The sequence below is a fragment of the Mastigoproctus giganteus genome, chromosome 12 (genome assembly GCF_048544385.1).
Source record: "Mastigoproctus giganteus isolate SK-2022 chromosome 12, ASM4854438v1, whole genome shotgun sequence".
In the NCBI taxonomy this organism is placed as follows: Eukaryota; Metazoa; Arthropoda; class Arachnida; order Uropygi; family Thelyphonidae; genus Mastigoproctus; species Mastigoproctus giganteus.
The window spans coordinates 43715999-43734106 of record NC_143586.1 but is presented as its reverse complement, the minus strand read 5'-3'; the positions used below and the strand labels follow the sequence as shown (position 1 = coordinate 43734106).

The window sequence follows — 18108 nt, the reverse complement described above, 5'->3', positions numbered from 1 at the left end:
AAACATCAGATGGATGGATCCTCCACCAAGGAACCTACAGGAACTCCAGGGTGCACTGCAGTCTTCATGGTCACAGATACCCGTAACAACCTTCCACTGACTTATTGAGTCCATCCCATGGCAGCTAGCTGCAGTGCATACTGCGAAAGGCACATATTCTGGATACTAGGTAGGTGGTCATAATAATGTGACTGGACCCAGTGTACACACACACACACACACACACACACACATATATATATATACATGCCAAAACCTTTAATTTCACCTCAGGGGCTCACATCTGGTGGGCTTGGCACACCCAAGGTCCTGAGATGGATGTCATCATTCTCCTCTTCCAAATATATCTAAATATTATATTTGGAACCTCCATAAAGAACTTTCAAACTGCAACAACAATGGTGCTTATTGTTACCTAAAATTAAATGTTTTTTTTTTTTTTTTTTTTTTTTGTAAGAGTTTATTAGATAGTATGAATCAGAGCTGTATTACTCAATATGTTCTACGTTGGTAATAATATTAGTAAATTGATAAGAGGAGTTTACCTCAATATAGTACGTGGAACACTTCCGTATGATACCCTCCAGAAATTAAAACGAAAAAATCGACAACTTACCGGTACATTAAAGTAAAATATAAATAATTAAAGTGAAATATAAATAATTAAATAATCAATTTAACACAATTCAAAATCAATTCAAAACAATTAAAATTCAAATTAACGCAATTAAAAGAATCTAACGAAAATCTTCAAAACGATTTTCCTTCCTGAAGCTGACAATGCTTTTCGACCGACTGTCGTGTTCACAGGAATGAAAATTATCGAATCAGGCTAAACCTGCAACTTAAATAGTGATTATGTGTCTTCGCGCATGCGCGTAAAGGTCCACGCATCGGAGATCAAATATGGCCGCCGAACATTAACAGAATTCTCGTGTAATTTAATTTCAACGGTTTCTGCAATTAATAGTCGCGTATAATTACGTTGAACGTTAAGTATTTTGGCCTCGTTAAATAAAAAAGTATGTTTTTCGTTAATGGCATGAAAGGCTAATTCTGACGCTGCTGAACGAGAAGCACGAACAGAGGCTTCGTGTTGATTTACACGGATATTAAGAGAAAACCGCGTGGAACCCTGATAAGACGAGTCGCAATCACCGCAAGAAATGTTGTATACTAGATCATTAATTTGTGTTGCGAACGCCGAAAGAACCGAGCGATTGTTCAGTATAGTGTGTAACTTCCGTATAGGCCTAGCTATAATTTTAAATTCGGTATCTTTAAAGAATCTGTTAAGCTGTTTGTGCCACTGTTCAACATATGGGACAGAAATAAAGTATTTTTTGATATTACTATTGTTGATTGGTGCAGTATTTTGTATCCTATCCTTAGCTTGTACCCTAATTCGATTTATTGTGTTAATGGGATAACCCCTGTTCAAGAATCTGCTAGTTAATATTTGTATTTCTGAGTCTAAAGCAGAATACGTCGTTGAATATTTATAGGCATTTAGAAATTGATTAAAGATAATCGATCTTTTGTAGGTGAACGGGTGGTAGCTATTATAATGTAGAAGCATACCGGTGTTTGTGGGTTTTCGATAGATGCTAAATTGTATTTTGTTCGAGTCCCGGGTAAGCGTGAAATTTAGAAAGTTTAATGACTTTGTATCCGTATCTTCCCTTTCCAATGTAAATTTGAGTCTAGAATGAATATTGTTAAACGAATGTAAAATATCTTGGATAGTACTACTATCGGTAATAACTAGAACATCGTCTAAATACCTCCCATAGTATGTGATACGGGGACGAAAAGGTGTCAAATGTATCTGCTCAATCGTTGAGAGATAGATCTCTGCCATTAAGCCACTCAGGCTCAAACCCATTGGTAATCCAAAAATTTGTTTGTACACCTTGTCTCGAAAGGTGATGTAGTTAGCCTCAACTAATAGTTTAATTAAGTGAAAAATCTCCTTTATAGGCAGCTTCGTATAATTAATCGGTGTCGAGTTTTTATTTAACATATCCCAAATAATATCTAATGTGTATTCAACGTTTACATTCGTATATAATGATGTAACATCTAATGAGAATAAATTGTCATTGTCGCCGAGTTTACAGTCCTTAAGATTATTAAATAATGTATCGTAATTCTTAATCCCAAATTGTATAACCTGTCTAAAAGGTTTTATAATGTTATATACATGTGTGGCTAAGGCTGAAAATGCCGAGTTCCTGTAGGAAACAATAGGTCGAATCGGAAATCCAGGCTTGTGTAATTTTACCTGACCAAAAAGTGCAGGAATATTGTATGTTCTGGACTTCAATTCCTTCAACTGAACCATAGTAATGTAGTCGTTTTTACGATATGTGGTTAACGTTTTATTGTATTGATTTACCAAATTGGTAAACAGTGTCGGGTCCACTTCACAATAAGTGGAGCTATCAGATACAACTGAATCTAACTTATTAATATAATCATGTTTATCTAGTATTACCACAGTATCTCCTTTATCTGCCCTCTGTATAATAATGTCCTTATTTTCTCGAAGTTCTCGTAAAGCTGAACTGTCCTGTGTATTCAATTTAGGAAGTCGTGTTTCTTTTATGTTATTCACTACTTGGTTAACTTGTTGAATAAATACATCTTTTTGTGGAACACTACGAAGTCCAAATTCAAAATCAATTACGCATTGTTTTTTTGGCAGCTTTCGAGGTGGTAAATTATAATTTAATCCTTTGGATAAAAGTGAAATCTGGTCCTGCGATAGTGTACACGAGGAAAGATTTGTAACCTGTTGATATGTCGGTTCGTTGGATACTGGGTGAGGGGGTGTTCGTGAACTAGCCGACATATTCTGTGGTAGTGCGTTATGTGTCTGTGGGGGGGATGTCACCCAACTCGTGTGAACTTGGTCGCAAGCTCGCGACAATGTGTTAGAATTCGTATGAACGTGTCTTGAACTATTCGATAATGTTTGCAACTTATTAACGTGTCTGTTTTTTATTTCTGAGGCTTGTGCTTCCCGTCGCAAATCTATGGAGGTCTTCAATACAGACCAATCGTTCGGATGTAGATAATTTTTTAATTTATCGCGAAGCTTCCTAACCTGGGAAAGGTATTTTTGTTTATCCGAATATCGAGATTTTAAGGCAAGCTTAACAATATTACGTGATGTCGCCAGTGATAGTTGTTTTATGCCTGAAATTTTTTGATTTAAATTCACCCTGGCAAACTTCGGAACGATGTTGTTTTGAAGGCAATATTTTAGGAAAGAAATATGGTAACTTTGGGCCGAGTACCTTAGTGTAGATTTAATGTAATTTTGTACCAAGCCATTCAAAAAATCTCCCATAATTGTGTGTATCGATTGTATACAACTGGAGAGACAGGAAGTGAATGAAATAGTCAATAAGAGTATGAAAATTGATTAGATAGTATGAATCAGAGCTGTATTACTCAATATGTTCTACGTTGGTAATAATATTAGTAAATTGATAAGAGGAGTTAACCTCAATATAGTACGTGGAACACTTCCGTATGATACCCTCCAGAAATTAAAACGAAAAAATCGACAACTTACCGGTACATTAAAGTAAAATATAAATAATTAAAGTGAAATATAAATAATTAAATAATCAATTTAACACAATTCAAAATCAATTCAAAACAATTAAAATTCAAATTAACGCAATTAAAAGAATCTAACGAAAATCTTCAAAACGATTTTCCTTCCTGAAGCTGACAATGCTTTTCGACCGACTGTCGTGTTCACAGGAATGAAAATTATCGAATCAGGCTAAACCTGCAACTTAAATAGTGATTATGTGTCTTCGCGCATGCGCGTAAAGGTCCACGCATCGGAGATCAAATATGGCCGCCGAACATTAACAGAATTCTCGTGTAATTTAATTTCAACGGTTTCTGCAATTAATAGTCGCGTATAATTACGTTGAACGTTAAGTATTTTGGCCTCGTTAAATAAAAAAGTATGTTTTTCGTTAATGGCATGAAAGGCTAATTCTGACGCTGCTGAACGAGCCTGCCCTAGAGTCCAGCAGAGATCAATTGTATTGAAATTGCATCACAGCCTGATCTATATCATTTGTACTCACAAAAAAAAATTAAAAAAAATTGGTATTACATTTTCTAAATTTCAGTAATACTTCAATAGTTAGCTTTAACCTCCTCTTATCAATTTACTAATGTAAGAGTTTATGTATTTTTCCATTGAGTATAACATAATGCAGGGGTTTCTACTTTTGTTCCCAGCAACATTTGTGCCATTCTTGCACAGGAGCCTGCCCTAGAGTCCAGCAGAGATCAATTGTATTGAAATTGCATCACAGCCTGATCTATATCATTTGTACTCACAAAAAAAAATTAAAAAAAATTGGTATTACATTTTCTAAATTTCAGTAATACTTCAATAGTTAGCTTTAAATTAAAACAAATCAATCAATAATATTAACATTTTATTGAATATAATTCATAAAACAAGTTAGTATACAGTGTGTTACATTTCAGGCACTTTAGCAAATAGTAATAATTCATGATTAATAACAAAAATAACCCATTAATATAAAATTTGTTACAGATATTCCTAAAATATTTTAAGTTCTAAGTAAGCATTGAAATTTTTGAAATGGATCAAAGATCTTGTTCCAAATTTAGAGGAAACTGTGGAGGGAATGTTATGAAATCGGAATTGAACTTAAACCCATCCCAGGGACCAATGGAATGTATGTTGACAATTGGGTAGCAATCCGCATTTTTCTCATTGACTAATGCGAAAACATACTTTAATTTATGCCACTGGGAGCAGAGTTGTTACATGTCAACAGATGGACATGGTGAAGACAGTAAATGATTGTGTATATATGCTGACACGCCTAAAACAATAATGAAACATTCATAATATAATTAATTTTACAAATTTTTTGGTAAGTACTTGTGTGGAAACAGTACATCAACAGTTTCTGAGCCCTTGTGGGTAATACACTGGATGTAATCACCACCCTCCCCACACTTGGTGCAAAAATTCTGGATTCAAATCCTGTTTGAATTCAAATTCTGGATTCTAAACTTGATTAAAAAATGATGGGAGGAATTATTATGGTTTTTCCACAATGTGGCTTAGTTGTTTGAGGTGAGGATTGCATGTATTTTTTTTTTTTTTTTTTTGTTCAGTAGAGGCAAATTGACTATAGAATAAGTTCAGCTGTGTTCTTATTTCATGTATTAAAAACTTGCTTACTGAGTTGTTTCAGGGATGATCAGAATTAAATCCTCATAGTTCTTCATAGTAATGGGCACAATCACAAGGTCACGATTGATTATGGACTTTTTATAATCGAAAGTCCTGAGTTTCCTTATGCCACTCCCTTTCACATACAACCCTGACAGGGTGTATGAGAAAGGGAGTGGCATAAGGAAACTCAGGACTTCCCTTTCTCATACACCCTGTCAAATACAACCCTGACAGGGTGTATGAGAAAGGGAGTGGCATAAGGAAACTCAGGACTTCAGCTATAGTTTTGATAACATCAGTTTGAATTCCCCCACTATAATTTTTTCTTTCTTTTTTTTTTACTTTTGTATTTCAGTATTTTTTGGTTTCCATAATTGATTATGTCATCATCACTAGTTCTCCAAGGGAGGTGAGGGATGCACTTGACAAAGACTGGATGTAATTGTCAGAAGCATAGTTCAAGAATTAGCAAAGCGTAAGGGCCCATGAAGAATGAGGAGATTCCATGGGGAGCCCAATAATATATATTTTTTATAAATATTATAGAAATAAAACTATATCAAATAATGCTATTATTGTTTAATAGCATCATGCATTATTTGTTACTTTTTTCAGTAACAGTGACTATAACAGTATTGAAAGGTCATTTAGTAAATTAAAAATAACTGACTAAAAATAAATTCATTAAGGAAAATCAGATTAAATGAACTGCCAAAATGGATCTTGTGGAACTAATTAATGATTCTGCAAACATAAAGGCAAAGATGAATTTTTTAAATAATTTATAAAATAAATTAACAAATTATACATAACAGATTATTAATTTGTATTGATGTTACTTTTTTTAACAGTTTTTTTTTTTGTAGTTTAGATTTGTTGTGAATATTATTATGAATAATATTTTTATGACCAAGGCATTGGTATATCATGTTAATAAAAACAGAGGGAGGCTCTTTAGTGATTTTTACATAAGGGCCAAAAACTTTTAGCCCACACAGTTGATAACTATATACTCTAAAACGTTATTTATCACATCAACGGGGTGTTGCAGTATAATTTACACAGATCACTTAATCGGCCAAAACTAAAATTGCCGTTAATAATGGGAGGGGCTGCATCCACCCATATACCTCCATTATCAGCCTGATTTCAAACTCTTATTTCAAATAAGCCTGATTTAAACTCTTATTTTCCCTTAACCTTCACTCACTCACATTCTCAATCATAACAGGGATGCTCTTGTGACATCTGTTTAACCTCTGTTTTGTTTTAATTATAAAAAAAATTAATTTTTAGCTTTTTTTACTAAATTTAAAATGGTGATCTATATTAACCTAGATTAATCACATTAATTATGATTTGCTAAACCCAATGAAAAATATCAAACAAAAATAAAAGAGATAATAATAAAGAAAGCTTATTTTTTTTGTAGAATTTTCAGGTCACTGACCCCCCAGTTTGAAACTTTGATACTTGCACGGCATCTGGTAGATGCAATGCGAATGTCTGATAGATGCGCACAAATATTTTTGTCAGCCATTGCCTTTAACTGGCAATGGCTGACAAAAATATCTGTCGATATTTTTGTTTAGACATCTGTCGCTGGCATCTCACACACCATATGGGAATGGGATTTGTCTAGAAGAAAGGTAGATGCTTCTGCTTACCTGGCATCTGTTCAATGCCAAACAAAAATTTAATGTCTTATAATTCATAGTATATTAAAATGAAAACAGAAAATACAGTGCAACCAGTTAGAGGAAAGACTGGTAGGAAAGGTATATGGGAGGACTTCATTTTATTTCCAAACTTAAAAAGATAACAGAAAAATACTCTAATACATGGCATCTGACAGTGGTACCTGTCAGATGCCATGCTAGCAGATGAGGGTTAATTGTATACTTTGTTATTTTATATTTCTGCATATCTCGCTTATGGATTACATTTTCTTTATATTAACCTCAGGGGCTCACATCTGGTGAGTATGGACTTGGCACACCCAGGGTCCTGAGCTGGATATCATCATTCTTCTCTCTCTTTCTTGGTGATTCCCTTCTCTCTCTCTCTCTCTCTCTCTCTCTCTGGGTAACTCAATTTTTTTTTTTTGGCTAGTGCAGCAAAAGCTTCAGGCTTCCTTGCATTATATGACTATTAATAATAATAAATAATATTTCTAACATTTTCTTTATATCCTTGGACTTGGCACATCATAGCTTAAGTTGCACAAAAGATCAAATAAAATTTTTACATCCTTATTTATATCTTTATTACCTCAACAAGGCCCAGATATGAATATAAACTTTTTAAAAAATATTAATAAACAGTAAAAAAAGAAAATGCAGAGTTTATGTATGATGATAAGCTACTTATGTACAGTAAATTTGAATATCCCCAATGAGTGAAATCTTAAAAAGGTAGTGTTCTTTTAAGCTGCAATTTTTAGAAAAATTTTAGTGATGTTCTTTAGTTTTAATTGAATTTAGTTTAATTATTTAATTTATGCTCTGTGTAATAATATCATAATCAGCAATTCTAGAAGATTATCTTCCCTTTTAGTTGAAAAGTCTTATAGTTCAAAAATTAATGAAAATAGTTACTTTAGTTAATATATTAATTTTTGGTATTATTATTGCATTAAATTATTTACATTTAGAAACTGAGACCACACCTGACCTGCAAACCACAAAATTACTGCAGGTGTCTGACTCAACACAGGACTGTAGGAATTCTGGAAAGTTGAGTGCATGCCCCTGTTGGATCAGGTTGTATGTCCCTGGATGAGTGCAGGCCTTTGTTTATTTATTCTGAATTTAAGTTTAATTTCTTTGGTATTTTTTAATTTTTGATGTTGTGCAGATAGTAACTATGTTTTCATAGTATCTCTGCAGTTCTCAGCATTTCCTTTAACATGATATAATAGAGTACAATTTAATAAATCATTATTTCATTACACTGTGTTTAGTTTAATTAAAATTTTTTTGTTATTTTTTTTTCATTATTGCTTCTTCACAGTATTTAAATATGGTAGAAGCCAGTCAAAAGGTTCCGTTCCCTTCACAAAATAAATTGTTTATCTTATTCATTGAATAAATGCTAACAAAAGCATGTGAAACTAGAAACTGGGACTAGCTCCTTTGACACAATCCTAGTTGTTGATTGTTAGCTGGGAGAAAAGTTCCAAAGCATTTCCATGTGTATGTGTGGGTTATTTGTTGTATCTAACAATGCGAGCCACCTTCAGAGTAGCACAGTGTGTGTCACTTGGTTCTTATTAATATGTTTACGGATCATTTATAACATCAATTGTTATAGATATGAATCGGTAATAAATACCCCCCCCCTTTAATATCCTGTGAACTCATAAGTCACGTACCCCATTTTTTAAAGATATGCAAATGAAAATTTTGGATTTATTTTCTTTCAGCAGCACAGTTTCTTGAGCTGTATAAAGTGAGCTAGGTGACATCTATTGTGGGTAAGGGAAGGTGATGAATGTATCTCATTTCCACTGAGCACTAAACCATATCAGTATCATTATCCATCTGTTTCAGTTCATCAAAAATCACAATCTCAATATTTAAATGAATTGTATATATGGCTAGGAAAAACCGTTCATTTTTGAAGGAGAGAATCTCTCTTTATATAGTACAGCATTCCAAGTTGTTACGATAAATATAATAACCAAGAAACTTCTTTTAGGCACTGATCAGACAGGCAAATAATGTTTAGAATAGGCTAAAGTTAATAATATCTGCCAGTAAAAATGCTGAAGTTAATAGAAACACTGCATTTTTATTTGCTTGTTTAGCTGTAGCCTTGGAAGAAAGTTTCAGATTAAGTTCACAAATAAGCCATGCACCCAAATTTTTAAGAAACGAAAGTGTATGGTGTAGCTGAGAAAATACAGTATAAATTTGTTATAATTACAAACACAAAATTTATATACTTTTATTATTTTTTTCTGTTATTGTGGCAATGCCAGCTCAACACCACTTTACAGCTAGCCACTACTGATAAGTTACATTAGCAGGGGGGGGGGAAACCTTCTATAATTCACAGTGATTATTATAACAAATAAATCAATCTGCCCTTTGAATTATATCATCACCAGTGACACAACCTATATTTATTTTGCAAATTGTATGGACTCCTGATCCAGTTAAAAGAAACTAAGGATAAATAGCAGCTTCATTGCTCTGTTCTCAATTTTGCATATCACTGTAACTTTATCCTCTCCACCTAGAACTACAATTTAAACTAGCTGTACTGTGTTAATATAAAAATATTCAGCTGGTTATCCTTTGCTGTTTGCACTGGGGGCAGGATTATTAATTGGGGGGGCCATAAAATCAGTCTAACACCCTTGAAGAACACATTAATATAGCAACATAGAATTCAGAAATATTGTATACTTTGTGCTGTTATTATCAATTTATGACATGAGGGTTTAGGTTAGTTATGGAGTTGGCAGTTTTTTTCCCTCATTTTAGGAAGGATGTGGAAATGTTGGAACAGGTGTAGGGAAGAGTAACAAAATTTTTGAGGGAAACAAAAGGCTGCTCTTACAAAGAAAGGCTTCAGTTCTGTAAATTGCAGTGTTTGGAGACTAGGTACTTGTGAGGAGATCTGATTGAGGTGTTGAATGGATTGAATAAGCTCAATTCTGATGTCATCCTCCTTATTTAGACCACACACACACTTTGGACAAAATTCAAATTGAGGAAGGATGATTGCATGCAGATGTGTGGAAATTTGCCTTCAGTAACCTCTCATCTGGAGCAGTATAAGGTTTTTACAGTTATCAAGCAAACTGATTTGAGTACTTGCCCCTCTATTTTTTTAAGGCAAGATTTCACAGGAGGATCAATGAGATACTTTGTTAATCACTCATTATATAACATACAAATTATCAGTAACTTTGTATGCATCATAATTTTAGCTTTATCCAGTGATTACCTAATATCATTATTAGTAGTACACAATGATGCAAGGTAGCACACTTATACAGCATTAGCCATTAAAAAGAGAAAAAAAAAAAAAAAATGCTCACTTCATTTGCTGATTCCTTCTAATAATTTTCTCAAACAACCAGCAAAAGTTTAATTCCAATGTCAGTTACTTTTTGGATGAAGGCAAATTTTAACACATCTATTCTGCATCATCATTTTACCATTTATGTTCCCTGGTTTGTGTCATTTGATAAAGGGTAAGGATGCTATCATCATTTGCATTACTCAACCTATTTAAAACCTTAAGCACTTCAATCAAATCTCCTCACAGGTAAGAGGTGACATGGTGCCTCCGTAGCCAGGTGGGCAGGAGCAGCAATGCGTAGCACACGCTTCTTGATTAGACTGGGGTTCGAGCCTGTGACCACCAAATACGGAGGATGCAGAAAAAAGTCAGGGAATGACCACCGCATATCCCCGGAGCAATATGGCCTTAGTTGCTAATGCTCCTAAAAACCAAATAACAACAACAACAAGAGGTGACATTTTGTCCCCGTGACTAATCTTGTTGCTCTTCTCTGCACCTGTTCCAACAGATCAGCATCCTTCCTAAAATGAGGCTTCCAAATCTGTAAGCATAATTCAAAATATGGCATAACCACTACCTTATATAATGGGGTAATCATCTCTTTGTCCCTGTCGGCAAAATTCCTATGTATCATTGAGAGAACCTCACGAATCCTAGCAGCCTGTCTGAACTGCTGAGAAAACTTCATGATGGACTGTACAGTTATTCCTAGATCTTCATCACTGTCCATAACCTTTGAGTGTGATACCACCTAATTGATATGTTATTGTGGGACTGTTGCTCCTTAAATGCAGCACATTGCATTTATCAATATGAAATCAGAATTGCCACTTTTCAGCCCATCTACTTAATTTATTCAGGTCTTGTTGGAGAAGTATTTCCCAATTGCTGCCATTAATCTCTCTGCCCATCTTTATATAATCAGGCTAAGGAGGTTTGAGTTTTACTTTTTTTTTCACAGAAAAATGATTCCGTTAAGCACATTTAAGAGAAGTTTCATCTTATTTCTTTATGCTGCTTTCTTTTAGACCTGGTGTCACAAGTTATGTTAATTATTCCTTCAGTGTTTGTTCTTATTAGAAATTATTCTTTAATTCTCTTTAATACTAAGTTATTAGTGCGATACGTCAGTTAATCTTTACAAGATATGGTTTTTCTAAAATATATTTACAGGTATTTATTACACAATGGCCATTATGGGACCTGCACTGGGCTACTTGCTAGGTGGACAGCTTCTCAGAATATATGTGGATGCAGGAGTTAATGCTACACAGTAGGTGTGATAAAACACTTTTTCTATTTATCTTGGGGAGCAACTGGATTTTTTTTTTTTTTTAAAGGGTGTATGTTGGATTATTAGCTGCAGCGTTTTTTCATAATTTGAAGCTTAAAAGTTAGAGTATGGATGTTGAAGATTGCAAATAAGAGTGTTCCTGTTTTTAAATTTAAACTGGTTATTTAAACATCAAAGAATGAATGTAGTAGAAAACTTGCTCCTGTCACATACGATTTATAAGGTTTCTTATGAGGTAATTTAGCTTTCATAAGTTCCCTGTTCTGATTTAATGTGTCAACACTTATGAAGGGGAGCTGCAAAGTGAATACAAGGAAATATACATAACATAGAGCAAATTTGAGACATACATGCAGGGGTGGACTGGCCCTGGTGGCTGGATGATAATTGCTGTCAGGACCAACAGTGTTTGCAGCATGCTAGTACTACAAAAAAAAAAAAAAAAAAAGAGCCAAAATTTCTGGAAGAAGCTGCCAGGATCAACTATAGCCAGTCTGCCCCTGTATGTATACATACAGGAGCTAGCTATGTATGTATGTATGTATGTATACATAACTCGTCTGACCGTGTAGTTATCCAGGAGTATAAACAGAAAATTTATTTTTATTTATATGCATGAGTGAAAATAATTAACCAATTAGCTAGTTATTTGAACACATTTAACAAAGAAGTGAGTTACTAATCATTCTAGGGTTGTATAGGGCTGTATTGTTTACCACTTATTTTGAAGGTGTTTGAGGAATCAATTTTGAGTGAGAAACTGATTGAGGCATTTTCGTTTAGAGCAAGATTTGCTGCCTTTTCAAAATTGCTGACACAAAGATGATTTGGGGGAGGGAAACAGTGAAAGCAATCCCAAAAATTTTTCATGTAAGATGTACAGTTTTTAACATTATTGGCTAAGAAATTAATTTGTTCAATGTTATTTATTAGGCAAAAATTAATGTGTTTCGTGATAACTGTTTACTTGTGTAGATTTCTAATTTCCAGTTTAAGACCTTGTTAATGCTATAGTTAAAAGAGAAGGTGGAAAATGGATGATCATGGTCCATAGAAATAAAAATATAATAATTTTGTTATATATTTGTCAATGATATTGATCAAGGCATATCAGGCTCAATCCCAGTTTGCAAATGATACAAAGGTTGGCAGGATGGGTAACAACGTTATGCTACTGTAGCAGGATCTAGAAAAGTTAGGCAGGTGGGCTGAGAAATGGCAATTGAAGTTTAACATTGACAAATGCAAAATACTGCATGTGAGTAGCGGTAACCCCGGAATAATCTACCAGCTGTGTGGTACTACACTCAAGGTAGTGGAAAATGAAAAAGACCTGGGGGTAACTGTGTAGACAGATATGGATTTCTTTAAGCAATGCAGATAGGCTGCTAGGAGAGCTCATGGGGTTTTGTCAATGATATATGGAATTTTGCTAGCAGGGATATGGAGGCGATTATTCCATTGTGTAAGGTTGCTTGAGTACTCAAGAAACCACATCTTGAATACTGCATACAAGTCTGGAGGCCTCATTTTAGGAAAAATATAGAGCTGCTGGAATGTACGGAGAAGGGTAATAATAAGACTGGTGAGGGGAACAAAGGGTGCTCTTACCAAGAAAGGCTTCAGTTCTGCAAATTGCAGCATCTGGAGACTAGGCACCTGCAAGGTGATCTGATTGAAGTGTTTAAGGCTTTGAGCAGATTAAGCAAGCTCATTGCTGATGGGACTCTTCTTCTTGCTCAGACTATGTACATGAAAGGGCACAAATTCAGATCATTGAGCAAGGATGATTGGAGAATAGATGTGTGGAAGTTTGCCTTTAATCAGTGGGTGGTTGATTGCTGGAACAAAGTGCCATCTTTTGTTGTGGAAGTTGATAGCTTAAATAAATTCAGGGAAGAACTAGACAAGCTATTGGAGCTAATGGTTAGGTAAAATGGGAAGTAATTTATTTTTTGACTGGTGTTGTATAAGTTGCTGTCTTGCATCGTATGTCACTACTACTGCTAATGACTTTTATTTTTTAAAGTAGTTAGCATAGTGAAACAGACTTCTGGCCCCTGCCTTAAAATACTTTTGTGTACATGATTCAAGCGTTAAATTGTTTTGTAAGTTATATATATTCTAAAAGTATCATTTGGTTCATAATGGAATGAAAATTTTATTATTTTTTCTCTACCATTCTATGAGCTGGAGAAATTATAACAAAAACTGGAACACCTGAATGTGGCATGCTTAAATGTTGCTCTATTTACAGCTGAGTTAGCTAGTCCCAGGAAGATGTATAGCTCTGTCTTTCTTAGGTTTTCTGTAATGTCTCTCATTCTGAAAGCAAATAAATTAGCTTTACAAACTATACAGACAAGAAACAAATTCTTTATAATCTAAGTACTTTTGACAAAATCTTTAAAAAAAAAAAAAAAAACATTGAACAGATTTGGCTAGATTGCACAATTGAATCAAGATGCTTTGAAAGTGTTACTAGTCATGTTTTTCACTTGCCAAGGGCTTCTACTTGATCATTTTGTGCTTTTAGTGGTGCATATTATGTGGCATTGTTACATACATTGAGACTTATTTTTCCTTGGAAACATCCTGAACTACTAATTATGGCATCAGTTACCATCAGGATAATGCAACTTCCCATTACATTTGGTATGTTCAACAGCTGCTGCAGAGCTGGACTTGGGAGATACTGGCATATACTTTCCTTTATTCCTTGGACTTATATGAATGTGGTTACTTTTTTGTTTGCTTGGGCAAAGTAGCTGTTCAGGGGATACTTGTTTAAATTTGCACATGGCATCCATATGGTTATCAGAGAATCATTACTTTCCTGAACACAACTGATTACAGTGCTGCAATTGAACATCTGTCTCCTCACTATTATGGAAGTTCAAAAAACATGATTAAATTGAGTAGGGGATAGATGTAGGTTGTTGTGGCATATCATTCCAGTTGATTGATTGCTTGTGTTGTAGTATGTACTGATCAAATACAGCAAATTCCTATATTTGAGCACAGCTTCAGTGTATCAAGACTAAGACTAGCAGAACTCAGTATGTTGAATCCCTGCTGAAATACAGGATTTTTCCAAGTTGCAGACAGTTTTTATCTATTTATTAGTGTTAAATCTACAAAATGACTCTCATAATTCCAATAGAATTTTGATATATACTGTCTTATTTGATAGCATATTAACATTAGCTTGTTTTGTGTTTATTCTGTTTTTTTTTTTTTTTTTGAGAAAAGTTGCAAGAATTAAAATTTAAGTTGATTTTTGTACTTTTTTTAAAAATAGTAATTGACTTTTGCATTTTTGAAGTGAAGTTTAATGATGTATTAATAACACACAGAATCAGCACATGATATTTTTTGTGGTAGTCTTATTAATACAGGATGTGTAGGACACTTGTGCACAATTTATATTTAGAAAATTTTTTTTGTTTGAAACAGAAAGTAGTAATTATCATTCAGTTGAGCTGTAGTGGGTTTTTTTTTTTTTTTTTTTTTTCCCCAAATTTAATGCAAGATTACTAATAATTTGTGTCAAAAAAAGGTGGCCATTGAAGGTAAACTGAAAGTTGAAAGGAAACAAAAGCAAGAGCAATAAGTTACTTGTTTTTAATTAAATTCAAAATTTGAAAATTTACTTTAGAATCTCTTAATTTTTTTTTTTTTTTTTTTTTTATTGTGTCATGACATAAACACAATTATGGTCCATCTGTTACACAACTTTTACTTCTGTCATTATTGCATTCATTCTGTGTTTATCAACATTCAAGGAATTCTTGTGTTTTTTTTTTTTTTTTCTTATACGTTCACATTTATACATAAAAATATTGCTCAGTTGATTGTTTGACACAGGAGTACTTAAATATGCTTTGTTTACAAAAGAATTTACACACTTTGAAATAAAATGTTTGAAAATATAAAAACAGATTACGAAAGCAAATTTTGATCACCCCTCCCCACCAGAGTAGTGGAGTAAACTGACCACTTTAACCATAAAGTAAACTGGCATCATTTAATTACTTATGTTGTTGATGGTGTCCAAATTCCTCTATGTTACAATATTTAATATTATATGAATGCCTGCTCTTGTTTTTTCTTTGAGTTTGGTGGCAGAGGGGAGAAAAGGGCAACTTGACAGACTTGAAATGAAAGAGAGGGAGGTAGTGTTATAGACAAAATTCAAGTCTTAAAAATATTTTTGTTTGAATTTAAATTCTTATAGGTCATGTGTGTTTCAGTTTGTATGGAAGTCTTCTTAAAATATGCATCTCTTTTCTTGCTTAAAGTTCTAATTTAATTACTTTTAATATTACTTTAAAATATTATGAAATGTGTGTTTACTTATTGATTTTCTTTATTCTTAAAGATTGGGTCTTACGCCATCTAGTAGTGTGTGGGTTGGAGCCTGGTGGGTAGGTTTCGTTGTAGCAGCTGGCCTAGGTTTCATTATTTCCGTCCCTCTGTCATCTTTTCCTAAAGTTCTCCCAGGTGAGCTGAATCATTACTTTCATAGTTGTGTTCTATTAAGAAATGAGAATTTGTGTAGTCATATTTCTATACAGTAATGTGAAATTTTTTTTTATTGTATTTTAATTTTAAGAATACAGGATCATTGAAAAAACGACAACAAAAACTATTTTTAACGTTTTAATCTCTTTGTTATCAACTGACAGACATCCACATGATGTTAGATTTCCATCAAAGTGCAAGTCAGCATGTCAAGATTACGGTTGTTATCTCTCTCTCGCTTGACATTCTGTAATGTATTCCATCAAAAAAATTTTCTTTTGTAATACTGTAAACTTTTTAAAATCTGAGGGTCACTGGATTTTAAGAGATATCTAGCTGCTACGGACGGCCTCCATAGCCGAGTGGGCAGGAGCGGGAGTGCAGTAGCACACGCTCTTTCAGTAGACCGGGGTTCAAGCCCCTGACTGCTGAATACAGTCGATCTGCCAACCCGCACTGGACCAGCGTGGCAGATTATGGTCCATTTCCCTCAACATGAATTGTTGAGGAGGCTTCCATCCTGCAGTGGGTTGATAATGGCTGCACTTTACTTTTTTACTTTTTAGTGATTGAAGAGTTTTGGAAAAGTACATTTCAATGAATATTAAGCACTTGCAGCTGAATTTATTTAAATCTCTAAACACTTATAATGGCTTAATGCTTGTGCTAAGAACATTGACTTAATGCTAGTGATTACAAACGTAAATAACAGTTCAATTTGTCAAATTGAGTAACAGCAAGTGTCATGTACTGTAATGTCAATTTTAAATGGATGCCTAGCACAGTACCAGAGAATATCAGTGAATGTGCTTCATAGTGAAAAAAAAAAATTAATTCCTCAGGAATAATTATAACGAGGGGTGTTCACTTTTTATCAATAGATATAATTTTGATTTTAATAATGCACTGTGGAAATATTCAATCAATTTCTCACAAATCATAAATTTTTCAAGCTGCACCCACATTGGGGATTTTTTATCTCACTTTGCTCTCAACTGTTCTAAAACAATGTCATAATGGTCATCAGCTCATTAAAGTGCTGTTGACCAGTCACTAAAAGAGAGAAATATCACATCACTCTTTCTTTGAATGGATTTTTAAAGACAAAGGTAACTGCTGATATGAGTGCTAGATTGCTTTCTTAATATTTTCTGATTGTAAAATGTGCCATATTTTACAGTTTCCTGTATATTTAAATTTAAAATCCAGGAATTCTTTTCATTTTTTTTATATTTAACATAATGTACTTCAATTTTTGTGAAACTACAGTATTGATGATTTTTCTGTTTTATTTTTATTATTTTTTTTTTATTTTCTCTGTTAGGGTCAAAAAAAATCCAAGCTCAGAAAGTCACAGAGATGCATCAGAAGCTACAGAACAGTGCTGCATCTAGGATGGGGTTTGGTACTAGATTAAGAGATATGCCTTCATCATTCAAGTTGCTAATACTCAATCCTACCTTTGTATTTTTGAGTTTGGCAGGAGCTAGTGATGGTAAGTATAAGGTGAAGTGAATTAAATTAAGGCTACTTTACACCCATTTGGACGAATTAAGTTGTAATTTAGCTTCCAAATAAATATTTAATATGTAAAAATTTATTTTTAACTAACCAGTGTCAATGCAAAATTTTGTAACATGAGTGTTGACTTAGAGATAAGAAAATTGAACAAATTTAAATGTTAATGCAAGTTTCCCTGTTTGTCCTTAATTGGTTCTATGGAAATGCTGGACCTTAAGTGAAAAGACATTATTGAGAGTTATTTCCTCATAAGCACAATGCTATAAATAGGTAATTCATTCCCAAAATTCAAAAACCAGATTATATTTTGATATTACACTATTTTAAACAGTTCTTGGTACTATAAATATAATACTATCTGTGTGTTCTTCAAGCCCTTTAAAATACAGTATTTAGTTCACTAGAAGAATATTAAGAACTCACTTTCACTTGAAGTTTTTGCTTATGTGAATGGGATTTAAAAATTATTCACGTGAACTTT

General features: G+C 33.6%; 1 protein-coding gene across 4 annotated transcripts in view; it reads left to right on the top strand.

Moving 5' to 3' along the window:
• LOC150076977 (solute carrier organic anion transporter family member 4A1-like) overlaps positions 1–18108 on the top strand; it is a 150743-nt gene that overhangs the window by 88015 nt on the left and 44620 nt on the right. For all 4 annotated transcript variants that reach the window (XM_090386542.1, XM_090386544.1, XM_090386543.1 and 1 more), the window contains 3 exons: positions 11462–11561; positions 15964–16085; positions 17431–17601. In XM_090386542.1, coding sequence (XP_090242668.1) covers positions 11462–11561; positions 15964–16085; positions 17431–17601 — 393 coding nt within the window. The remainder of the gene's footprint in view (positions 1–11461; positions 11562–15963; positions 16086–17430; positions 17602–18108) is intronic.